The 24,920-nt window shown below is 42.5% G+C and overlaps 1 protein-coding gene across 3 annotated transcripts in view; it reads left to right on the top strand.

Moving 5' to 3' along the window:
* CERT1 (ceramide transporter 1) overlaps nucleotides 1-24,920 on the top strand; it is a 141,953-nt gene that overhangs the window by 59,494 nt on the left and 57,539 nt on the right. For all 3 annotated transcript variants that reach the window (XM_030566401.1, XM_030566399.1, XM_030566400.1), the window contains one exon: nucleotides 24,504-24,611. In XM_030566401.1, coding sequence (XP_030422261.1) covers nucleotides 24,504-24,611 — 108 coding nt within the window. The remainder of the gene's footprint in view (nucleotides 1-24,503; nucleotides 24,612-24,920) is intronic.

Below are 24,920 nucleotides of genomic sequence, written 5' to 3'. Positions count from 1 at the left end.
CAAACTGGAACAGGTACAGAGAAGGGCTACTAGGATGATCCGAGGAATGGAAAACCTCAGAGCATGGCTTGTGTAGTCTAACCAAAAGAAGGTTGAGGCGAGATATGATTGCTCTCTCTCTAAATATATCAGAGGGATAAATACCAGGGAGGGAGAGGAGTTTAAGTTTAGTACCACTGTGGACACAAGAACAAATGGATATAAACTGGCCATCAGGAAGTTTAGACTTGAAATTAGATGAAGGTTTCTAACCATCAGAGGAGTGAAGTTCTGGAACAGCCTTCCAAGGGGAGTAGTGTGGGCAAAAGACCATATCTGGCTTCAAGACTCAGCTAGATAAGTTTATAGAGGGGATGGTATGATGGGATAACCTAATTTTGGCAATTAATTGATCTTTGACTATTAGCAGTAAATATGCCCAATTGTCTGATGGAATGTTAGATGGGGTGGGATCTGAATTACTACAAAGAATTCTTTTTTGGGTGTCTGGCTGGTGAGTTTTGCCCACATGCTCAGGGTTTAGCTGATCGCCATATTTGGGGTCGGGAAGGAATTTTTCTTCAGAGCAGATTGGCAAAGGCCCTGGGGGGGTTTCACCTTCCTCTGCAGCATGGGGCATGCATCACTTGCTGGAGGATTCTCTGCACCTTGAAGTCTTTAAACCATGATTTGAGGACTTCAGCAGCTCAGATATAGGTTAGGGGTTTATTACAAGAGTGGGTGGGTGAGATTCTGTGGCCTGCATTGTGCAGGAGGTCAGACTAGATGATCATAATGGTCCCTTCTGACCTTGAAGTGTATGACTCTGGCACGTCTCTTTGTAAGGTCTTCCAAAGCTTGACGTGGTTCCCTGAACAGATATGTCATGCTTCCATTTATTGGAGAAATCCTATCCAATCCAGGATGGCAAGAGGGTTCTCCTTGCTACATTAAGGGTATCAGTACTGAAAGAAGCAGCAGTTGTGAAGCTGGAGCATGAAAGTAGTGAGAGGTTAAACTGCAAAAAGTGGACTCCTGTCAAGCAGATCTGCATTTAGAAAAGCTGAAAATTTACACCAACCCACTCAACTAGGGGCTCTGCAGCAGAGAGCAAACAGAAATAGTAAGCCAGCCAGCTGCAAGCTTAAAAGCCCCATCTGCTTTAGTTTTCAGAAGGTTTCTGGAATTGGTATTTTCCTTCAGTGTGCAGGGAGGATTTACAAGAACAGAAACCCACTGCTGAGCTGACTTAAGGGAACAACGACCAAAGTTTAGTCTTTAACAATAGAGCTTAGTCATATGGGTGTGAATCATGAACTTGGTGCCAGTGGTATTAGTAGAGGAGTGAGTTTCAATTAAGTCATCCATTTTTTCTTCCCCAATAATAGTAAGTTCCTCTGATGTGACAGCTGAGAGAGCTCATTTAATTCTGAATAGCTGAGTGAGGGTTTACACAAGAAAGGCAGATCTTTTAACAAGACCCATTTAGGAGAGTCATCCTCACCTAGCTCGTTGGATGGCTGAACACTTGATGTGCTGTTGTTTTAATGTATATGGAATAAAGGGCCTAAAGTTAAATTAACATGACCTTGCCTCTGACCAACCTTAAACAGAATTCAGGGTTTGGTATACAGAGATCTCAGTCTGCTTAAGTACCATGGCAAGCACACTGTTAAAAATCTTGTTAGCCTTTTATTAAAGTTACAGAGAAAGAAGGAAAAATAGTTGAAGTATTTGAAATGTACAGTTATTGAGTAAGGCATTCATTTTAACGTCCCTTGTTCCCTTTAGCTGAAGAAAGATTTTAAAAAGAACCCCCTTCCTTTGTCTGGCAGTCTTTTAAATGGCATTAAAGAGGGTAAAGACTGTACTTCTGAAGGAAAAGAGAAGTGAGTGGAGATGGGCTGGATCTGTCACTGTTGCTGTTAAAATTCGATGCCATTTCCTGCAAGAAAAACAAGGCGCACACAGACAAAAGGAGAAGAACAGTGAAGATAAACACTTCATTTTCTGTCTCTGATGTTGTCTCTAACTTGCAACTTTGCTGGTGGAAGAATACAGGCATAGTGTATGTCTTACCAGCCACTCCAAGACCTGGCAAACTTGTACCAGCATCAGGCTGAACAGGGCATTGCATTTAGCTGCCTTTCTGGTCACAGGCTTATAGCAATGTTAAAAATATACAGTCTATGGCTAAACCAAATGCTTATTAGAAGGCAAAAGAAGAGAAGAAATAAGATGGAAAAGGATGCACTGGAGAGAGTTTGGGGGGTGCCTCTCTCATCATAGGTGATGTTTGGGATTTATCTGGAGATGGCAGAGGTGGCAGTGTCATCTGGTTCCATCTCTGGCCCAGTCTGGTCAGGACATCTCTCAGGATTAGCATGAAGAAGTTCTAGGATTGCAGGAGACACTGAGGGTGGCAGCCATCTTAGTGAAGCTCTTCCTTCCTCTTCTTTCAGCCAGCCATTGGTGTGGTAGCCTGCTTTTCCTCTCAAAGGTGTTTTTTAGGATTCCCTTCTCCCCACCCAAAAGGGAGTGATAGTCAGAATAGTCCTATTTTGTCCACTGATTAGGCTTCTTTTTTGATACACCAGTTTTGGTTCGTTGATTTCCGGTCCTACACTTTTCTTGTTTACCAGACACAATCTTAACACAACCCTTGAATTACATCAGTAGGCCTTTTTATTTGGATTAATTCAGTCTGTCTCCCTCTTACATCTTTTTTTTCATCAATATTTTCTATAGGTTATTGTGATACCTTATGAACTTGCGTTCACTTTTCACAGTAGAGCTTGCTATTAAGATACATTTATTTGTCAGCTCAATTTTCACAACATTACCTATCTCAGAAGCTTCTAAAGAAATTGTTGTTACCATAGTAAAACGGAATAGGCAAGAGCTTTCGTCCCTCACCTATGGAGGAGAACAGCTCTACAAAATTCATCACTTAACAGTCTGGTTGTCAGAGTGGGCTGAGTGGACTGATCAGCAGGACAGTGGAGGATATCCTAGGAGCACAGTTCTGCTTATATAAATTGCACACCATTTTTGTCTCTGCCATCCTTCAGGATTGTTTGGCCATTTAATTACAACTACTCCATGATAGGAAAGTCTTCAGAATTTTTTTACCATCCTTGTCATGGTACAATTCCCCACTCTGAACCTTAGCGTCCAAAAGATGGGGTACCAGCATGAATTCCTCTAAGCTTAATTACCAGCTTAGAACCTGTAGCGCTGCCACCAACCAGGAATTCCAGTGCCTGGTACACTCTGGTCCCCCCCAAAACCTTGCCTGGGGACCCCGCAAGACCCAGACCCTCTGGATCTTAACACAAGGAAAGCAAACCCTTTCCCCCACCGTTACCTCTCCCAGACTTCCCCTCCCTGGATTACCGTGGAAGATCACTGTGATTCAAACTCCTTGAATCACAAAACAGAGAGGACAATTCACCTTCCTCCCTCCTTCTCTTTCCCCCTCCCAGACTCTTCCTGAGAGAGAAAGTAATCCTGACACAGAGAGAAATTAGCCTCTCTCTCCCTCTTCCCTCCTTTGTCCCCACCAATTCCCTGGTGAATCCAGACCCAGTCCCCTGGGGTCTCACCAGAATAAAAAAAAATTAGGTTCTTAAACAAGAAAAGCTTTTAATTAAAGAAAGAAAAAACAGTAAAAATTATCTTTGTAAATTTAAAAAAATGGAATAGGTACAGAGTCTTTCAGCTATAGACACTGGGAACACCCTCCCAGCCTAAGTATACAAGTACAAATTAAAATCCTTTCAGCAAAATACCAATTTGAACTCCTTTCAGCCAAATACACATTTGAACTTCTTCCAACCAAATACACATTTGCAAATAAAGAAAACCACCATAAGCCTAACTCGCTTTATCTACCTGGTACTCACTATTCTGGATCTATAAGAACCTGTATCAGGGAGATTGGAGAGAAACCTGGTTGCACATCTGGTCCCTCTGAGCCCCCAGAGTGAACAGCAACCAAAACTCACAGCACAGCACAAAAACTTCCCTCCCTCAAGATTTGAAAGTATCCTGTCCTCTGGTCAGATGACAGTCAGGTTCACTGTTCTTGTTAACCCTTTCCAGGCAAAGAGATATGAAGCACTTCTGTTCTATTAACTCTTACTTATCTGTTTATGACAATCCTTATATGTTAATATTCTTTAACATACATTACATTACCACTGAGCTGGAGTAGGGTCTAGCTAAATACACCTCTACCCCAATATAACACTGTCCTCAGGAGCCAAAAAATCTTACAGCATTATATCGAACTTGCTTTGATCCGCCAGAGGGCGCAGCCCCTGCCCTGCCTCCACCAAGCACTGCTTTACCGCGTTGTATTCGAATTCATGTTATATTGGGGTAGAGGTGTAGCTTGAATTTGGTGTTTGGTCTTGAATCCTGACTTCAGTGAGACTTGTGTGTGCAAGGAATTTGGGATTATGCCCAAAGTTAAGAACATAAGAACGGCCATACTGAGTCAGACCAAATGTCCATCTAGCCCAGTATCCTGTTTTGACAGTGGCCAATGCCAGGTGCCCCAGAGGGAATGATCAGAGCAGGTAATAGTCAATTGACCCATCTCCTGTCACTCATTCCCAGCTTCTGGCAAACAGTCGAACTCCCTCCTGAAACCAAATTGTCATTAAAAGATTTACATGTAAAAATAAATTTGATTAAATATACTACTTAATAGTAAAATCCTGGAAAATTGTCCAAGAATGTAAATGAAACTGAGATGTTTGCAGTGACTAACAAGAAATGCCATGTTTCCTAATTTCATGATCTAAAATAAAAAATTAATGCTTAGACCAGGGAAGTCTAAAAAGTTAAACATGTAAAAGTGCATGGAGGGGGGCTTGAGCAAAGTAAGAATTTAAAAAGAGTAAAATATCTATTGTGATTAAAAATGAAGGCCATGTTAAAGAGGAAAGAAGGGGGTTTTGTTTAGCTTTAGTTAATTGCAATTAAGAGATGCGAGATTTGGCACATTTTAAGATATGGAACAAGCAGTAAGCTAAAGTAGTTTCACCACACTACCATTGTTTTTTAAGTTTATAATATTTGGACTCTGAACAAAAACTACTAGAGTTCTCTCTCCTTCACCCTTTCAATGTGTATCTTAAATTATTCCCAGACCCCTTCACAGCCATAATATCATGGCAGTCATCCATCTCAGAAATGTTTAGATCCAACTCCCTCCTTTTTCCGTTGCTGCTCCATTGGTTGGCAGGAAGTGTTCACTGCTAATGTTTTCTTAAGTACAGTGAATAGATGTTTCTTCCCTCAATTAATTGAGTGTACTGTCTGCCTGAGAAGTTCTACTCCTGGGGGAATTCTGTGCCACTGCATGCACGCAAAAATCCATGTGTCCCCCTTCTCCCCCCAGATTTATTTACTTCCCCACAGAAAATGATGGGGAAGCAAAAGGAAGCTGCAAGAGCAATCATGTGCCCCTCCTCAGTAGTGTGGGCGCCTCGTTTCAGGTGCCTGGAGTAGGCAGTGGAGAGGTAAATCACCACAGGATGGGAGGCAGGGCTGGGGATGCCAATGGGAGTAGTTTGTCAGCTCTGGTTAGCAGACTCTGCAGCTGGACGCCACCTCCTGGGTCCTAGTGCCAGTTGTCTTCCCCTGCTAGGTGCAGGGGCAGCAGAGCCTTCCCAAAAATGTGGGTGAGAAGGGCTCATGCCCCCTCCATGGCTCACCCTGTCCTTCCTCTTCTGCCCCAGGCCCTGCTGAGAGCAATCTCCAGTCTGGTGTTCCCTCTCTCCAGACTCTTCCCCGCTCCTCCCCTCCCCCCACCCAGGGCAGGTGGAGGGTCTGTGGCGCCACACAGTTCTTACCCCTACCTGGCTGTGGCTGGGGTGTGGAACTTCAGAGCTGCAGCTCAGCCATGATAAGAGCCTCCCAGGCAATTATGGGGAGTCGTGGATCCCTCCGTCTTCCCTGGGTGGGGGATTCAGGGGGCAGGGACACAGGCTAGGGGCTGCTCTCGGGTACCCCCCACCCCGGGCAGGTGGAGGGTCTGCAGATCTCCAGGCTCCAGCTTCCAGCCTGGCCAAGGGGCAGAGCCTCCGGGGGAAGGGAGAGGCAGGGCGGGCACATGGCGAAAAGTGGCCAGGCCAGGCCCATGGGTGGCATGTTTGTAGAAATTTTGGTGGTGCCCAGAACCCGCCCCCGCCCAATCTCTGCCCCCTCAAACTCCGCCCCCCACCTGCCCAAGGCTCTGGTGGGAGTTTGGGTGAGGGAGGAGGTCTCCTGTACAGACCCTAGGCTGAGGCAGCGGATTGGGGTGCAGGGTGCAGGTTCTGGGATAGAGTTTGGGGATGGGCAGGGTGCAGAGGGATGGGGTGAAGGCTGTGAGGTGTGGCTGCAGATGAGGGGTTTGGAGTGTGGGAGGAGCTCAGGGCAAGAGTAGGGCTGTAGGGGGTGAGGGCTCTGGGACTGGCAATGAGAGATTTGGGGTGTGGGAGGGGCTCAGGGCAAGAGTAGGAGTGTGGGGGATAAGGGCTGTGGCTGGGACTGAAGATAAGGTGATTGGGGTGCTGGAGGGGCTCAGGCAGAGGGTCAGGGTGTGGGAGGACGAGGGCTGTGGCTGGGACTGGGGATAAGGTGTTTAGGGTGCTGGAGGGGCTCAGGACTAGGGTAGAGGGTTGAGGGTGCGGTGGGGGGTCTCGGGTGGGGCAGAGCGAGGGATGAGTTTGGGGTGCAAGCAGGCTGCTCTGGGAAAGGGGCCCAAGAGGACTCCCCCCAGCCCTTTCCCTGCCGGCAGCAGCAAGCTCTGGGGGAGGAGCCCCCCTTTCCTGCCCCCCCAGCAACACACTGTCACTGTAGCCTTATGGGGGGTGAGGGATGGGGCTGCCTCCTTGCATGGGGCAGGAGCGGTGACTGCGGGCAGAGGGGGGCCCCCCTGTGCTGCTTGAGGGTCCTGCTGAAAAAGGGAAGGGTTTGAGGGGTAAGGGCAGGCTCAGAGTCAATCTATCCTGGCTGTGGAGGTGGGGGGCACTAGGACCCTGCGGCAGCAGTTGCTGGGAGGCAACATGAAGCTGCACAGGGAAGAGACAGTCAGTGATTCTCTGCTCCCGGGCCCGGGAATGACGAGCAGGGGGGCAGGGCCAGGGGCAGCAAGTCGGGACCACGAAACACTCGGTGGAGGCGTGGGGGGACTGCCTATGGAGGGGAGGAGCACCCGGCTCCACATATTGCTGAAGCTGGGCCCCTGGTTCTGAATATTGCTGGTGCCCGAGCACCATGTGGGTATGGAACTCACCACCTATGGCCCGGCCTGTCCACTTTCAAAAAATGGGAAGGCCTTGGGTCCTCCCGTTCCGGTGCCCCTGGCTGGGTGCCATGTTTTCTGTACAATGGTGAGTGCCCCTGGTGGGACATGGCAAGGCCAGCCCTAGATCAAATGGTGTCACAGACGAGGAGCGTCTGCAGCACCCCCACCCTCCCTTTGTTAAACTTTTGAATACCTTATCTTTTATTACATTTGTAGCCCATATCATGACTTTGATGCACGATGTGCATGCATGAATTATCCCTGTCATATAGGACTATAAATTTGCATGCTAGGATGTGTAAATCTGTTATTTATTCATGCTGTATATAAGCAAATAAAACAAAATTCTTTTTCTCTAAGTGTATAGAAACTTTTCAATTTTAAGAATAACTGAAATGTACTAACATCAAGAAATTGAACTGGGCACTAACATTGGGGGGGACCAGTATTAAATAGTGTTACAGTAAGTGATAATCTTGAATGTTAACTCTAGTCCTTTAGTTCCAAAGGTCGCTCTTCTCACCTTTGCCCTTGTGACCTGAAGCACAGTGTCAGAGAGATCCAAACACTGGCCAAAGGCATTTTCAAGTGATAAAATAGAAAATGATGTCAGTCTCTCATTGGCCATCGTTGACTGAAGATATGTTTTGATGAGCTTTTTGAAAAGCTATGACTGTGATCGACAGCATGAGCAGAATCCTCAAAGCTATCCACACATAGGAAAAATGTCCTTCAGCTCTGCATCATGAATGAACTGAAGAACTTGGAGTGGAGAGTGCACCCCATGTGGCAAAATGTGACGGATGTTGTCCAATTCAGCATAGAGGTCCGTAAATCATTCAAGAGTGTTTTCCTCTCCACTGACAGCTTACTAAGGTCATACCAAAAAAAACCAGGTCTTTTCATGGTGCTTCAACTATCCAAAATTTTCTTCAGTGGACACTCAAGTCAACAAGTGAGCAAAAAGCCTCCCTCCTGATTTTTTTTTCTTCTGAGCTTCCCATCACTGTATCTCTGCCCTGGTAACCAAATTGCCGCCTTCTGATCAATATGAGTTTTCTTGAAGATAGGCTCAATTCCTAAGTTTTCCGTCATTTCTTTGGCAACAGGATGGCATCTTCAAATCTGTTGTCTCTGTAGGCCACAATGAAATCAGGGCAGCTTCTCATCAAAATAGTAGCGGTCGCGATGTCCATTAACTGAGTTTGTAATGCCTTGCTTACAACATTTACTTGAAACAAGATTTCTTGCCAAACGACAATTGAGACCAGAAATTTGAAGTCAGTAATCTGGTTTGCTAGGCTTTGCGCCTTGTGTCAGATTCTGGCCTCAGCTTTACTTGACTGCACTAGTTCAATCAGGGCATTGTAAACCTCAGTCACTTGGTGTTTCACTAGCCTTACACTGTCAGTGCGGCTCATTGTCCATGAGGCTCTTCTGCCTGATAGTTATTGCTTAAAAACAGGATGTATGTCCTTTCTAGTACTTTGAAGAGAGATACTGAATCTAAAGAAGATTATGCTGGATCTGACACAACCAAGTTGAGGTAATGGCAGCCACAGGCATGAAGAAAGCTCTTGGATTGCTTCAATGCCACTGTTTCCTCCATTCATATTTGCGCCGTTGTCATTTTCTTGGCAGTACTGAAGTTTTATTTTATTCTCATTCAAAACATTCTTAAACAGTTCTATTAGGCTTTTCCCAGTAGAGTCAACTATAGACCGGAAATAATGTTCCTTTACTTGGATGCAGCCATCCTCGTCATCAACAGTCTTACTGTGAAGAATATTTTTTCACTAACTATTGTTGGGAGTGCAGTCTATTATTACTGCATAGTACTTTGCTTTGCCAAGACACATCGATATGTTATCAAGCGCCTTCCTTGCCATAAGGTTGATCAATTAGTTTTGAGTTGTTTTGCGGTAGTAATGGTCCATAGTGTGACGGGTTGGAGCACAGAAACCCACTTGGGGCTGCCAACTGATGTGCCAAGATGACTACTGCCCCTGCTTTCCCTGCTAGCTTCAGACTCCAGAGCCCTGACTGGTTGTGCCAGACCTGCTTGCCATCCACAAACACAGACCCAGGTCTGAACCACGTCCCACAAAAAGCAGGCTTAACTAAAAGCAGCTTAAGAAGTGTTCCTGTCTTTCACACTCAGATGCTCAACTCCCAATGGGGTCCAAACCCCAAATCTGTTTTACCTGGTATAAAGCTTATACAGGCTAAGCTCATAAATTGTTTGCCCTCTATAGCACTGATAGAGAGATGTTTGTCCGCTTCCCCTCCCTGAGGTATTAATACATACTCTGGGTTAATAATAAGTAAAAAGTGATTTTATTAAATACAGAAAGTAGGATTTAAGTGTTCCAAGTAGTAATGGACAGAACAAAGTGAATTACCAAGCAAAATAAAAATAAAAGTGTGCTTAATACTAAATACTAGTACAGATAAAACCTCATCCTCAGAGGTGTTCCAGTAAGCTTCCTTTCACAGACTAGTCTCCTTCTAGTCTGGGTCCAGCAATCACTCACCCCCCTGTAGTTACTGTCCTTTGTTCCAGTTTCTTTCCGGTATTGTTGCGGGTGGAGAGGCTATCTTTTGAGCCAGCTGAAGACAAAATGGAGGGGTCTCCCAAGGGTTTAAATAGACTTTATCTTGTGGGTAGACATCCCTCCCTCCCTGTGTAGAATCCAGCTACAAAATGGAGTTTTATTGTCACATGGGCAAGTCACATGTCCATGCATGACTGAGTTTCTTACCAGCCAAGCCACATTCCTGGGATGTGGATTGGCGTCTTCAAGTTCATTGTTGGCTTAAGTGGTTCTTGACTGGGCACTTAATTTACACATTCCTTTCACAAGAAACTGACCAAATGCTCTACTAGACTAATTTAAAATCAAGCAAGTACACAGCCAATATTCATAACATCGAATACAAAAATGATACATGCATACAAATAGGAATAGATTCAGTAGATCATAACTTGTACAGAGATATGTTACATGGCATATGTAACATAAAATATTCCAGTTATGTCATATATACATTCATAAGCATATTTCCATAAAGCCTTATAGGGTGCACCATGACACATAGCTTCTTTACAAACTACTCTCGATGCAGGTGCTCATGCATGACGTTGTCATGTTTCCTAAGGAGCTCTTACCAAACCAAGGAAATTGCTGTTATGTTCAGTGAACAACTTATCTGACAAGCCCCAAAAAGCCAAATTGTTTGCAAGAAGAAGGGTAATTGAGATCAGACCCTGTCAGGATTCCCTCCCACTCATAATTCTAGGATACAGATGTGGGGTCCTGCATGAAAGACTCCATAAGCTTATTTCTACCAGCTTAGAATTAAAACTTCCCCAAGGCACAAATTCTTCTTTGCCCTTGGATGGTATGCTGCCACCACCAAGTGAGTTAGACACAGATTCAGGAAAAGGCCCACTTGGAGTTCCTGTTTCCCCAAAATATCCTCCCAAGTCCCTTCATCCTCTTTCCTGGGAAGGCTTCAGAGTAACTAAGGTGAGCACAGTCCAGACCCTTGGGTTTTTAGGACACTAAAAACCCCAGTCAGATTCTCAAAAAACAGAACTTTATTATAAAGAGAGGTAAAAAAAGTACCTTTGTAAAATCAGGATGGAGGGTAATTTACAGAGTAATCAGAATCAAAACGCAGAGGATTTCCACCCTAGGAAAAACTTTAAATCAGTGGTCCCCAACCTTTTTGTCTGGCGGGCACCAGACGAAGGACCACTGCGGCGGTGGAGCACCCGCCGAAATGCTGCTGAATTTTGGCGGCAACACCTCTCAATTATGCCACTTGTCGACGGCAAGCGCCGTCATCGAGAGGTGTCCCTGCCGAAATGCCGCTGAAATTCAGTGGCATTTCGGCGGGTGCTCTGCTGGGGGCCAGGACGCAGGCGCATTAATATGCCCCTGTGGGCACCATGGCGCCTGCGGTCACCACATTGGGGACCGCTGCTTTAAATTTACAAAAACAAGAATAAACCTCCTTCTTAGCACAGGGAAAATTCACAAGCTAAAACAAAAGATAATCTAACGCATTTCTTTACTATTACTTACTATTTCTGTAATATTAGATGCTTAGTTCATATATGGCTTAGGGAGATGTATTTTCCCTGCCCTGGTTCCTCACTGATCTTGCACAAAACATAGCTTAGTTATGCCATATTCATATCGTATCTCTATGAAGCATATGGGATGTTGAGTCTCACACCCACAGAACTAGCATCCATATTAACATCAAACACTATCCCTTACCACAGTGCACACATCTCATTTGTCATAGACATCTCTTCCAGTACAAAACAACCCATGTACAACACAACCAACACTCACAACCTGAAACTTAGCCCCTCACTGCAGCACACACCCTCAGTTTCCACTCACGCGAATCAACATCCAGTTTGCATCACAGACACCCAAAGAGTGACACAACCACCATATATAATGATACCAAACACACAGCCCTTCACTGCAGCACAGAAGGCTCGTTCGCCATCTGCACAAATCCACACAACTCTCCCAGCACAACTCAACCCACACACAAATCAGCACCACTAGTGAACACAATAAACTCAAACATCACTCTGAAGCTTAGAATATCTGTTGTCTGTGAAGCAATGGAAACAGTTGCAAGCTCTTTTGTTAAGAATTTTACCAGGTGCAATTGTCACTGGGATTCGCAGTCTGTTACCATCCAGCTTAAGTTCTCAGCTACTAGTCTTAATTTAAGAGCATTTAAATGCTCTTATTTGTCTCTTTTTAGCTCTTCAAATGTGTTTGATATTTCAATTGCTTTTTCTGCCCATTCATTTCTGTCACTAAGACTTAAGGATATATCAGTCCCTTTGTTCCACGATGCTTTCTATTGCGTGGTGGTGGGAGGGTGCTTCACTGAGGTATCCTAAACAGTTTTTAAACAGAAATGACGTCTAATTATCTTCCAGTACCTCTGGATCTGAAAGCATGTTTCTGCTACATGAGCTGAAGAACCAGGTTTCTTAGTTCAAAGGCTAAACACGCAAACCTCCTAGGTCTGCCAATTAGTAGAGGAAAGAGCCACTCTGTTAAGTGTGACCTCTCCTATTGAGAGTGTGTTACTGCTTGTGAAATCCTTTGTTGATCTATCTAATTTAAGACTGCGTATCCTAACACTTGATTATTGCATATTTGCTTTTTTACTTTTTGTCATCTTTGCACAGACAACTATTAGGGTGAATACTTACAAAAAATCCATATTTAAAATAGTGATGAAACAATTTGTGGGAGTTCATTACCATCCACTTCACATAAACATTATTATTTCAGAGCAATTGTTCTGTGGATAGCTGGCTGGTCGGAAGATGCTTTTTGTTTGTTTGGTTTCTGGCAGCTAAACCACATTAAAAGCTTAAAAAAAAAATTAAATAACAGCAGTTGATTACATGGAAAAGTGCTACAGGGATTATAGGCAATTACAAAAAGAGCTGAAGACTGTTGGGATAATCAAGAATAGGCATTGAGGACCTGCAGACAGTCTTAAAATGTGTCAGAGACAAGGTGAGTGAGGTAATATATCTTTTATTGGACCAACTTCTGATGGTGAGACCTGCAGAAGAACTCTCTCTCTCTCTCTCTCTCTCTCTCTCTCTCTCTCTCTCTCTCTCTCTCTCTCTCTAAAGCATCTCTCTCTCTCTCTCCAGCAGAAAGTGGTCCAAAAAAAGATATTACCTCATGCATCTTGTCTCTCTAATAGCTGTGTTGGTCCCAGGATACAACTATCTTGCATACATTCAAATGTGTCAAGTAGTGAACTCATTTAGAAGACCATTTCTAAGAGGTGTCCACTAGATGGCATCAAAATGTTCAGTGTGTCAAAATGAAATGTTGTACTTCTTCTGAAGTATAAAAACTAGTTGAATATTAGCCAGTACTATCCATATCAAGGGAGCAACACAGCGAAAGACTTGAAGTGGAAATGTAGCAGTAGATGAATATCTAAAAATGTATTTTATAACTTACTCCCCCATCTGTTAGTTTCAGCGTTCCATTTCTGGCTAGTGTTTGAAGGAACTGTGTTCCACTTCAAGTCTTTCTCTGTATTGCTGACTTGATATGGATAGGACTGGCTAATATCTAGCTTGTTTTTATACTATACAGCCTGTCTGATACACTGAAAGTTTTGATGCCATCTAGTGGACACTTCATAGAAACTGTCCTTTAAAACAGATTCAGCTGACACATTTTAAGACTGTCTTTGGGACTTCCATGCCTATTCTTGATTATCATAAATAGCCTTCAATCCTATTTGTAATTGCATATCATACCTAGAGCACATTTCCATGTAACCAACTGCTTTTGATATTGTGACCATGGTCCCTGTGTGGGGGGAACAGGACACTGAGGTTACTCAATTGGGGCAACTGCAAAGAATGGGGTAGACAATCCCCAAAGCTGGTGGATATTTCAATACTTAGATTTACCAAGCCAGCAGAAAACAGCTTCAGTAATACCTTACTGGTTGCACAGAAGCCAAAAACACAGTTCCCTTATAGCAACCCAGCCTTGTGCTCCCTCCCACCCCTCCAAGTCAAATATGAAAGTTCTTCTAATCCCAAAGGACCAGGCACATTACCTCCCAGGTTAATGACTATTTCAGAGCTTACCCAAATACACGCTTGCAGCCAATTCTTAGTAACTAAACTAAGATTTATTTTAAAAGAAAAAATGATGTTGATTAAATGATTATGCATACAGACATGAGTACAGTTCTGATATCAGAGATGGTGAGCTTTAGAGTTGCAAAGAGTTTTTAGAATTAATCCATAGATTCAGTCCAATGTTCAATACCAGAGTAATCCAAATTAAATTGGAGATCCCAATCTTGCACCTCAGTGCTTCCCCTGATAAAGCATAAGTACATTTGAGAGAAGGATCAGGTCCCAAGCGTTTTTTAGAGTTCCTGGGCAGCATAGGGCCCTTGACTGAACAATAGGCCTTTGATGTAACCTTCTGTTTCCCAAACATCACCAGTAATTAACTGTATGGATTAACATAAGGTAATTTATCCATTAAGCAGTTCATATTCAGTTTACCACAGACTCTAAAGAGACATATATACAATATTATTTCACTCACATGCCCTCTAAATGTTAAGATTTCCTTTTGATTTCTGAATCAATAGCTATAGTAATGGACAGGAACTGTTTGTTTACCTGGCTAACATCTAACAAGATATAAATAAACACATACAATTAGTACACCTCTAATTCTCTAACACGACAGGTTTGAATTGCAAAGTTCTATCCTACCTAACATTTATATTCTTTTCTAACTCTCTCTAACAATTGAATCTGGGTCATTTAGCCTGCGAGCTGCTTAACTCTTTCTGGCCATGTGTCACAGATATTTAATGTATGTTCAGTTTTTAATATGGCTTATCAACTGCAAACAAAAAAAAAACTTCCCAACTCTATCCATGGACCCTCAAGTTATCCAAAGACCACAGTCAAAACAGTTAACGTTAACATTAACGTTTATGTTCAATATGCAGAATATATTCTTGTTAGTCAGAAATAGCTTTTCCCATTTACTGTCTTTAACCATAAGCAAAGCTTCCGGTATGTCTACACTACGAAATTAGGTCAAATTTATAGAAGTCAGATTTTTAAAAATCCATTTTATACAGTCGATTGTATGTCCCTACTTAAGGCTATTAAGACCATTAACTTGTCGGAGTGCGTCCACAATACCGAGGCTAGCGTCGACTTCCGAAGCATTGCACTGTGGTAGCAATCTCACAGTTCTCGCAGTTTCCGCTGCCCACTGGAATTCTGGGCTGAGATCCCAATACCTGATGGGTCAAAAACATTGTCACGGGTGGTTCTGGGTACCCTCCCTCCCTCCATGAAAGCAACAGCAGACAATCCTTTTGAACCTTTTTTCCGGGGTTTCCCGTGCAGATGCCATGCTACAGCAAGCATGGAGCCCGCTCAGCTCACCGTCATCGTATGTCTCCTGGGTGCTGGCAGACGTGGTACTGCATTGCTACACAGCAGCAGCTCATTGCCTTTTGGCAGCAGACGGTGCATTATGATTAGTAGCTGTCGTCATTGTCTCCTGGGTGCTCCTTTAGCCGACCTCGGTGAGGTCGGTCAGGAGCTCCTGGGCAGATACGGGTGCTCCTGGCAGACCTTGGTGAGGTCTGTCATGGTGCCTGGACATAAATGGGAGTGACTCTAGGTCATTCTCTTTTTAAGTTTTGTCTCCTGGAGATTCAGTCCTGCACCGTCTTCTGGTGAGCAGCCAGGAGACGACAATGGCTAGCCATCATATTGCACCGTCTGCTGCCAGCCTAAGATGTATAAGAGAGATGGAGTGGATCAAAACAAGAAAGAGACCAGATTTGTTTTGTATTCATTTGCTTTTCCCCCCCGCCCCCCACTCCGTGAAATCAGCGGCTAACAATCATTTTGGTGAGGTCTGTCAGGGGTACCTTGAAAAGTGTAATGGAGATTCGGTCTTGCCTGGAATGGTGGGGGGGGAGTGATAGCTCATTATTTTGAGCATTGGCCTGCTAAAACCAGGATTTTGAGTTCAGTCCTTGAGGGGGCCATTCTGTGTGACAGTTGTGTGTGTTTCTCCTTGATGCAAACCCACCCCCTTTATTGATTTTAATTCCTTGTAAGCCATGTCGTCAGTCGACCCTCCCTCGACACTGCTGTGTGTCCCTGTTTATAGCCTCTGTCCTTCATGCCCTTGGAATTTTTTTCAAATATTTGGGCATTTCATCTTTTGGAACTGAGTTCTGATAACACTGATTCCTCTCCTCATACAGCTATCAGATCCCTGTACCTCCCATTTGATCCATGCTGGAGCTCTTTTGCGATTCTGGGATTCCATCATGGTCACCTCTGCTGATGAGATCTGCACTCACCTGCAGATTGCCACGCTAGCCTTTTATATCGAAAGGACCAAGCCATAAGCCAGCGCACCTCTTCATCACGGTGGTAGACAGAATGAAGGCCCTTTCTGTGTCTGTGCAGAGAATTTTGTTGTGGATCACTGCCTATATCTGGTTTTGCTATGAACAGGCAAAAATGCCGCCACCCGTGATTGTAACCACCTTGTCAGCTGCCTTCCTAGCCCACATGCTGATTCAGGATATCTGCAGCGCCACTACCTGGTTGTCCATCCATATGTTTCTGTCCCATTACGCAATCACCCAGCAAGCACAGGACGATGCTGGTTTCAGTAGAACAATATTGCAAGCCACACGACTATGACCTCCAAACCCCACCTCCAAGGATGCTTCACTTGTGAGTCACCTAGAATGGAATCAACATGAGCAAGTACTCAAAGAAGAAAAACAGTTACCTACCTTTCATAATAGTTCTTCGAGATGTGTTGCTCATATCCATTCCATTACCCGCCCTCCTACTCCTCTGTTGGAGTTGCCAGCAAGAAGGAACTGAGGGTGTAGGGCCGGAAGTGCCTCATATACCGGCACATGAGTGCAGCACTCTGGAGGGTGCCACAGCTGGCCTTACAGATACCACTAACGAAAATTTTTTTGACAGAGGTGCATGTGGGCGCATGCATACCTAGAATGGAATGTACATGAGCAACACATCTCAAAGGACAACAGTTACTAAAAGTAGGTTTTTTCAGATTTCGTTATACACCTCTTACCTTGATAGAACACTGTCCTCGGGAGCCAAAAAGTCTTACCATTTTATAAGTGAAACCATGTTATACTGGAGTCATGCTTTGAACATTTAAAGTAGTATAAAAATGCTAGGTATTCTGGAAAATTGTACCCTAGGTGTATCAAGTTAGAAACTCAAAATTACTGGATATGTTGATAATTATGGCCTTAATCTCTCTGTCTCTGTTTTCCCCCATCTGGAAAACAGGGATACCTCCCTCCCTCACATTGGTGGTGTGAAGATTCATTAACTTCTTAAAACACTTGGATATTGTGATGAGAGCATCAGAGAAAAGTCTGTGAGGAAACTAATAACTTTTTGTATTCAGTGCAAAGCAAGTAAATGTAATAAAGATTGGGAGGGAGCTTAAAGTTAATGGTAAAACACATTTGCATAGGTTAGCTATTCCATAACCTTATGGTTCCAAATAATTTAAAATAATGTTATTAAAATAAAAAACAGCCCCCACTGGTTCTGTAACTTGACACTGTTGAAATCCTTAAAGCATGCACTATTCTTCTCTTGGTCTCTATTACACTTATCCACTGTCCCATCCCTTTATTGATTGTCCCATTCCATCAATCGAGTCTTTCCTCTGTGCATACTGTCCACTCATTTTAGGGCTACCAGGTCCCTCACAACTTCCCCCCCCCCAGTAAATGGATATTCCCATTTCTTATTTTGCACCTTATTGTTTTCTGTTCTTTCTTTCTTTCTTTCTTTCCTTTTTTTTTCCCTATAGGTTTTTCCAAATTGCTCAGTTGCTCCTCCATCTCTTGGCACACATTTCTCTCAGCTGTAATATCTGGCATCAAGCCTTTGGATCTCCTGTATTTAAAAGAAGATTTGACCTTTTCTCTCCCTTGTGTTTGCAAGCATACCTGGAATCCTTTTCAGTGTTTCAGAAAAAGCGCTGGACCACAGGAATTCACACACACACCTCTTCCTACTCACCTCCATCAACAGTCTTTCCTACCTTCCTTCCATCTATTTCCCTTTTATTGTTGTTTTTGTTTGCTCTTCCCCATTTTACTATTTTCTTTGCTTTTTTTGTTCATTCTTTACCACATCTCCCTTCACCCCAGATTTTGTTTTTTGCCTTTTTGCTGTTTTTTCTTGATCATTTTTTAGTCTGAAGTCAACAACAGTAGTATTTTACATAAAAAACATTTTAAAGACGGATCACAGTATCCTCCTCAGTTTCTGTTTTGACAACTCCTGGGGTTATATTCGGAGGTGAGGAGTTGCCTCCTGCTTGTTGTTTTGTTATGTATAGTAATAGATAATTTATAATGTAGCCTAGTAAAAATATCTCCTTTGGTGGGCAAGCAACTATAGTTAAACAAGTCTGCCAAGACACTGTCAAAAGCAATTGAGGAAACCCAGGAAAGAAAGAGCATGCTTTGTTTAAGTAGAGGCGTTAACCATAAGTGCATGCTTTAATCTGGACTATTATTGACCCACTTTAGTAGATGCTTAACTGACAAATCATTGTGCTGTGATGAAGGTCCGCAATATGATTATCTGAATACATTTACTGCTGTACTACTGAAAGCTGCTTTCCTGGTCTGTTTTGCTGCTGTCGCCAATCCTAGACAAGCAAAGAAGAGTCACATGAGATTTTTGATGATGTGCTTATTCTCATTTCGTATCTATCATTATGAAAAAGCATTCTGAAAGGGATAATGGATTCCATGCAGAGATATAGAAAATGGGAGGAGATATCGCAGTATACTAACAATGTCAATTTTGAGTGCAACTGTGAGGCTGTATATACATGGAACTCTAATGAAATTGTGTCTGGATTTTCAGCATTGTAATTTGACTTTAGCGTTTAATGCTGCATATTGATTGATGATAAACTTCCATGCAGTTTTTTGATTTTTGAGCAGTGACTGTTAACTTATCATCATGCGGACTGCGGCTGCTTGTTCAGTTTTCATCCTGGAAAATTAAGAATTATCTGTCTTGTATTGACATTCTTCAGCTCAGTACAATTGAGTATCATCAGTGAATAGCTAATAATGATCTGCTTGGCAAGACATAAGTGCAGCAGTGATCTGTGCTTGTTTAGATGTTTCAGTAGTGGAATGGTGGGGCTTTGCATGATGCATGCTTTCATTATTTTTTGTTCTGTTCTAGTTTCTTGTGTGTACTTGTAACTTGCTGCAGGATTGCGTGTGCGCCAGTTAAAAAGCAGTACTTGGTTTTTGCCTTTCTCCTTTTAGCCAAGTTTCTTTGCCCTAGTTTTATTTTTTCCCTACAATAGTTACTAAAACATAATTCTAATGCAAGATAATTATGTCAATGCCATCTGTAAATGTACACACTTCCATGATTCATATTTTTAGTTGTGTGCAGCTTAGTCTGCTGAGCTTTCTCCTTATTGATTGTAAATATAGGTAAAATTAGATGTTTGCTTTTTATGTAGCAGCTTTTCGTTAGATTTATGAGTTACTAGGTCACTTGCTTGTATACCATTTTGAAGTCTGGAAAACTGTTGTAATGGAGTACAGTACAAGCACAGCTGATTGATTTGACAGTGTACACTGCTATAAAGGTATCTTTTTTGCATTTCTTCCTAAATTAAAATATTTTTGTGTTTGTGGATAAAGGAGTTTTTTCATCGTGAGCTTTTATTCTGCAGATTTAATTAAACTGGCTCTAAAACATAATGGTAACTTGAACAGAAAAGAATAGGGGAAGTCAGAAATATGGCACTAAATTCCCTGTCAAAATGTTTTGCTTTCTATCAAAGCAAATTAAGACTTATTGAATGACTTTAATTGAATTGTGTTTATTATTCAGTGATGTTACCATCTTTAAACATATATTAGATTAAGCAACAAAATAATACTCAAATATGTAGTAACTTTGGTTGAATCTTCAAAAACATGGACTTCGGAAGCAAAGCTGAAACTCTCCTTACACTTGTGCTTCATTCATCTATAAATTATTTGGATCCAATTTTTGAATAGGCATATTTTGTCTGTGTGTGTCATTGGATTCTAAAACAAAATTTGAAACCAGCTGTCCCTTTTTAAACTAAATTTCAGTAGTTCAAAGTGGATATATGTTTTCAGCACCTTGTTTACTAGTAGCATTTAAAGATAGCTCAGTTTTGAAATCGGATCCTTACAGAATTTACTGCCAGATAAAAAGAAACAAAATGAGTGACCATTTTCAAAATGACCTTATGATAAAATCATTTAAAAAACACTTTTTGTTAGTAATTGTCTAATTCTAGAGATGAAGATAAATAAATATAATTAATTTACTTTATATATAATTTGCCTGGGCAGTGAAGCTAGTCTGCAATAGAACAATGCTATGTTGTTTAGGTTTACAGCATTTTAGGTGAAATTTTAAAAGCAAAATTTCATGAAGATGCTCCTACTCTGAGGAGCAGCGGCACAAGAGCCAGCAAACAAGGGAGTTTGAGTGGAGATCTGTTGGAAGAGAAGAGGGGCAAGCCCTTGTTCCTTAGGGGCAGTGTGTGTGTGTGTGTGTGTGTGTTTGGCTGGAAACAGAAATCAAATCAGCAAGCAGAGTCTGGTAGGGGGCAGTGCATTGTGACGGAAGGAGCCTTTGATCACATTTGAAGCTTGATTATGGGGTGGGGCTTCCTTAAGCACCAGGCTTATAAAGAGAGCCAACCAGCCGCACAGGAGCAGCACTAGCACAGAAGCCATCAAACCGAGATGAATACGGGTTGGGTGAGGGTGGAGTTGTAAGAACTGTTTGAGGGAGAGTGTGCATGTGTGTGATGTTCTTCTTGACAGGAGTTTAGAAGGGGAGGCTATGACCGCTACAGAGATGCAAAGAATGGAAGAGGGAATGAAGATGACTGGATGTGAAAATAGTGGGAAGTATATTATTCCGGAGAGAGTACCTGAAAGGTGCTTCATTTCTATGAAGTGCTGCCTGATAGATCTGTTGGAAGAGAAGATCCAGTGTTTGGAGATGCAGCTAGAAACAATGGTTAAGTTTTAGAAGGGGATTCGATCGAGTGATGGAGGAAAGGAAAGAGGCAGCTGAAGGAAAAACTCTAGACTTGCAGGTACATGCTGGACAGCAGTGTTGTGAGAATAGACTTCTGGATGAAGACAGTGGCCCAGGGAGACACATGGCTTTTCCTCTCCCTTCTTCCAAGATGGAAGAGCAAGGAAGAAGAGAAGAGAATGGCAAGTCTCTTGCAATGAGGATAGCCAGAGTTTGGAGCCCCGGAAGGATAGAGGGTGACTCACAGATTGCAAGGGAGAACAGAAGAAAAGACGACTGGAGACAGACAGAACAGAAATGGGAAGGCCAGAGAATTGCACCCATGTCAGGAAAAGGCAGGTCTAGATAAGTGTGGATTCCCTACTAAGAAGAACAGACAGGCCTCTTCACCAGTGTTGATCCACAGAACAGAACAGAAGGGTGTGTTGTCTGCTTGAGCTGAGCTATGGGATGTGAACCTGAGACTGACACAGATCCTAGTGGGAGCGGGAAAGAATAGAGTTTGTCCTTCATGTGGGAACAAATTATACTTCTAGATTCTTAATGGGGGCTATCAAAGAACACTATGCGAAGCTGGGGAAGATGCTTAAAGAAATGGAGGCCCAGGTCGTATTCAGTGGAATCCTACCTGTCCCTAGAGGAGGAGAATGAAAGCAAGACAAGATTATGATGCTCAACAGATGGCTCAGGTAATGGGATGTCTGACCACTAGGAGGCATTCATGGACAGAGGTCTGTTTTTATGAGTTGCGCCTGAGTAGTGAGGGTAATAGGTTTCTGGGGTGGAAGCTGGCACAGCTGATTAAAAGAGCTTTAAACTAGGAATTTTGGGGAGAATGTTGGGAGAGGCTCATGTAATTTTCAGCCTGATTCTGATATTGAGTGGAAGGAAAACCAGGTTAAAGGATACAGCAATTGAGAAAGGAACAACCGAGGGTAGAGAGATGGACAACAGAAGGAAAGATACTGCTAATGCCACTGAAAGTAATCGTCAGAAAGGTGATACTGGGGATAAAATGATTGAGGAATCTGATGAAACCAAGCAGAAACAAAATGTGTGTGTATCAGTGCAAGAAGCCTGGTAACAACAAGAATTTTTGCTATAATCTGGGGGCTTATCAGTTGGAAGTAACAGAGAAGAACACAGAGCTTTGTGTATTGGTTGATCACAAGTTGACTGAGCCCTCAATGCGATACAGCTGTGTAAAAGGCTAATGCAGTCCTAGGATGCATCAGCCGAGGTATTTCCAGTAGACACAGGGAAGTGTTAGTGCCATTGTACAAGGTACTGGTGAGACCTCATCTGGAATACTGTGTGCAATTCTGGTCTCCCATGTTTAAAAAAGATGAATTCAAATTGGAATAGGTGCAGAGAAGAGCTACTAGAATGATCCGAAGAATGGAAAAATCTGCATCATGAGCAGAGGCTCAAAGAGCTTGGCTTGTTTAGCCTAACCAAAAGAAGACTGAAGGGAGATATGATTTCTTTCTAAAATACAGCAGAGGTAAAATACCAGGGAGAGAGAGGAGTTGTTTAAACCCCAATGTGGGCACAAGAACACATGATTATAAACTGTCCAACAAGTTTAGGCTTGAAATTAGATGAGATTTTTCTAACCATCAGAGAAGGGAAGTTCTGGAACAGCCTTCCAAGGGGAGCAGTGGAAGGGGGAGAAAACCTAACTGGTTTCAAGACTAAGCTTGATAAATTTATAGAGTGGGTAGTATGATGGGACAGTCTAGAATGGTATGTGGCTCAGAGTGGGGAATGGCAGTAGCTAAAATCCCCAATGGCTGGAGACAGGCCACTGAATGGAGAGAGCACTGAGTTACTACAGAGAATTCTTTCCCAGGTGTCTGGCTGGTGGGTCTTACTTGACATGCTCAGGGTCTAACTGATCTCCATATTTGGAATAAGGAAGGGTTTTTTTCACCTTCTTCTGCATCATGAGTCACGAGTCATTGTCAGGTTTAAACTAGTGTAAATGGTGAATTTTCTATAACTTGAAGTCTTTAAACCATGATTTGAAGACTTCAGTAACTCAGTCAGAGATTAAGGGTCTATTACAGGAATGGGTGGGTGAAGTTCTGTGGCCTGCAATGTGCAGGAGGTCAGACTAGATGATCACAATGGTCCCTTCTGATTTTAAAGTCTGAGGTGGGAGGAGGGGATCTCTCAACTGAAATGACATTTTTCTTCTCTGATTTCATTCCATACAGTGGTATACAGTATATAATTATAAGAAAACTGCAAGATGGCAGAGATTTCCACCAACATTTCTAGAGTCTGTTCATTTTCCATCACCGCAAATTCAAGCTTCTTGCCTTCATCTCCAAGGTCCTTTTCAATGCTGTCTCTATCTACTTGTTTCGAGGTTCTCTTGTCACATTAGACATTGTCTTTGATCATCTATCTGTCTGCTTCACACAACCATCTCACTGTTTACTCTCATGCCACTCCTTATGTATGGAACATTGCCCTTGAATTAGTACTTAAGGCCTATTGTCTAACATTAGTTCCCTTTTCAAGACCTGCTTCTGCAGTTACATGTATGAGAAATCAGTAAAATAATGATAGGTCAAGACAAATCACTTTAGCCTTTTACATGACTTGGTGCATCTGAATTTAAAGATATGTAATCATGTGAACTTGTTACTATTACCCTTTTCCTCCCTTCCTTTTGCTTCCTATTTATCATGTATCTCCTCTCGTAAATAAGATTGTAATTCTTCAGTGCAAGAGTTATCTTCCCAGGTGTGTGGGTAGTGTACAGCACCTAGCACAATGGGGTCTTGAATCGGAGTGAGATTTTTGGGCATTAACAAAAATCTGCAGACAAATCTTTTACTTTTTTTCCACTGACTCCTCCAGAATTACAGGGATAAATAATACCTTCACAAGAATGAAGTGACAGTATTCAAACTGTTGGAAGGGTTGACTCTGAGGCTGCTTTCCTCTTCACAGTATGAAGCTGTGTGTTACCGCCTGTAAATAATCATACGTTACTGTAGTTTCCTTGTGGAATATTATGAATATGCTTGTGTTACAATTTAAATGTCCAAAAAACAATGAATCTTTTTTCCTGATGACAAAATTATTTGGCTTACCACAGTTCAGATATTGAACAGCAGTGTTGTATTTCGTACATTTCTCTTACTGAATTTGTGAAGCCCCTCCAAATTTTTACAAATATTTTATGTACCCAGAAATACTGAGCACTTTTGGAGAATAATGTAACATGAGTGAGCTGTAAATTTTCCTCAATCGGTGTGTAACCTGATGTTGGGTAAACGGTGTCAAACTAGACGTCAAAAAATTCCTTCCTTAACAGTTATCCTAGTTGCATGCCTTATGCAATGCTTCAATTTCAAAAATAGCTTGAGTCACTAATCTCATGCTACTTCCCAGTAAGTAATTATTTGGCCAGTTTTAGAGGAAATATCATTGATTTGCTTTCATGATTTCTTCATTATTAAAAGGCTTATTACACTTGTTTTTTAGACTGAATCTGGCTATGGATCAGAGTCAAGTTTACGGCGCCATGGCTCCATGGTGTCTCTGGTGTCTGGAGCAAGTGGATATTCTGCTACTTCCACCTCATCGTTCAAGGTTAGTGAGTGACATTTTATACACGTGATTTGTGAACAAAAGAGACACTCTGGAAAGGAACTTACATGTGAATGACTCTAACTCTGTTTATCTTTAGCAATATAAAATGCAACATCAGTAAAGATACTTTTGATTACTTATCATTTTGAAGGTAAGTGTTGCTTAGTTCAATATGTGGTAATAGAGGGATGATACAGTAAGTGTTTTAAAACAGGTATTTTTCTCCAATAGGAAGCAGTCAAAACCTGTAGAAACACTTCACTTGTCTCTTCTGGCCTGACACTGAACAGCAGGACTCTTATTGAAGAG

The sequence above is a fragment of the Gopherus evgoodei genome, chromosome 6 (genome assembly GCF_007399415.2).
Source record: "Gopherus evgoodei ecotype Sinaloan lineage chromosome 6, rGopEvg1_v1.p, whole genome shotgun sequence".
NCBI lineage: Eukaryota > Metazoa > Chordata > Testudines > Testudinidae > Gopherus > Gopherus evgoodei.
This window is presented reverse-complemented; position numbering and strand designations above follow the sequence as displayed.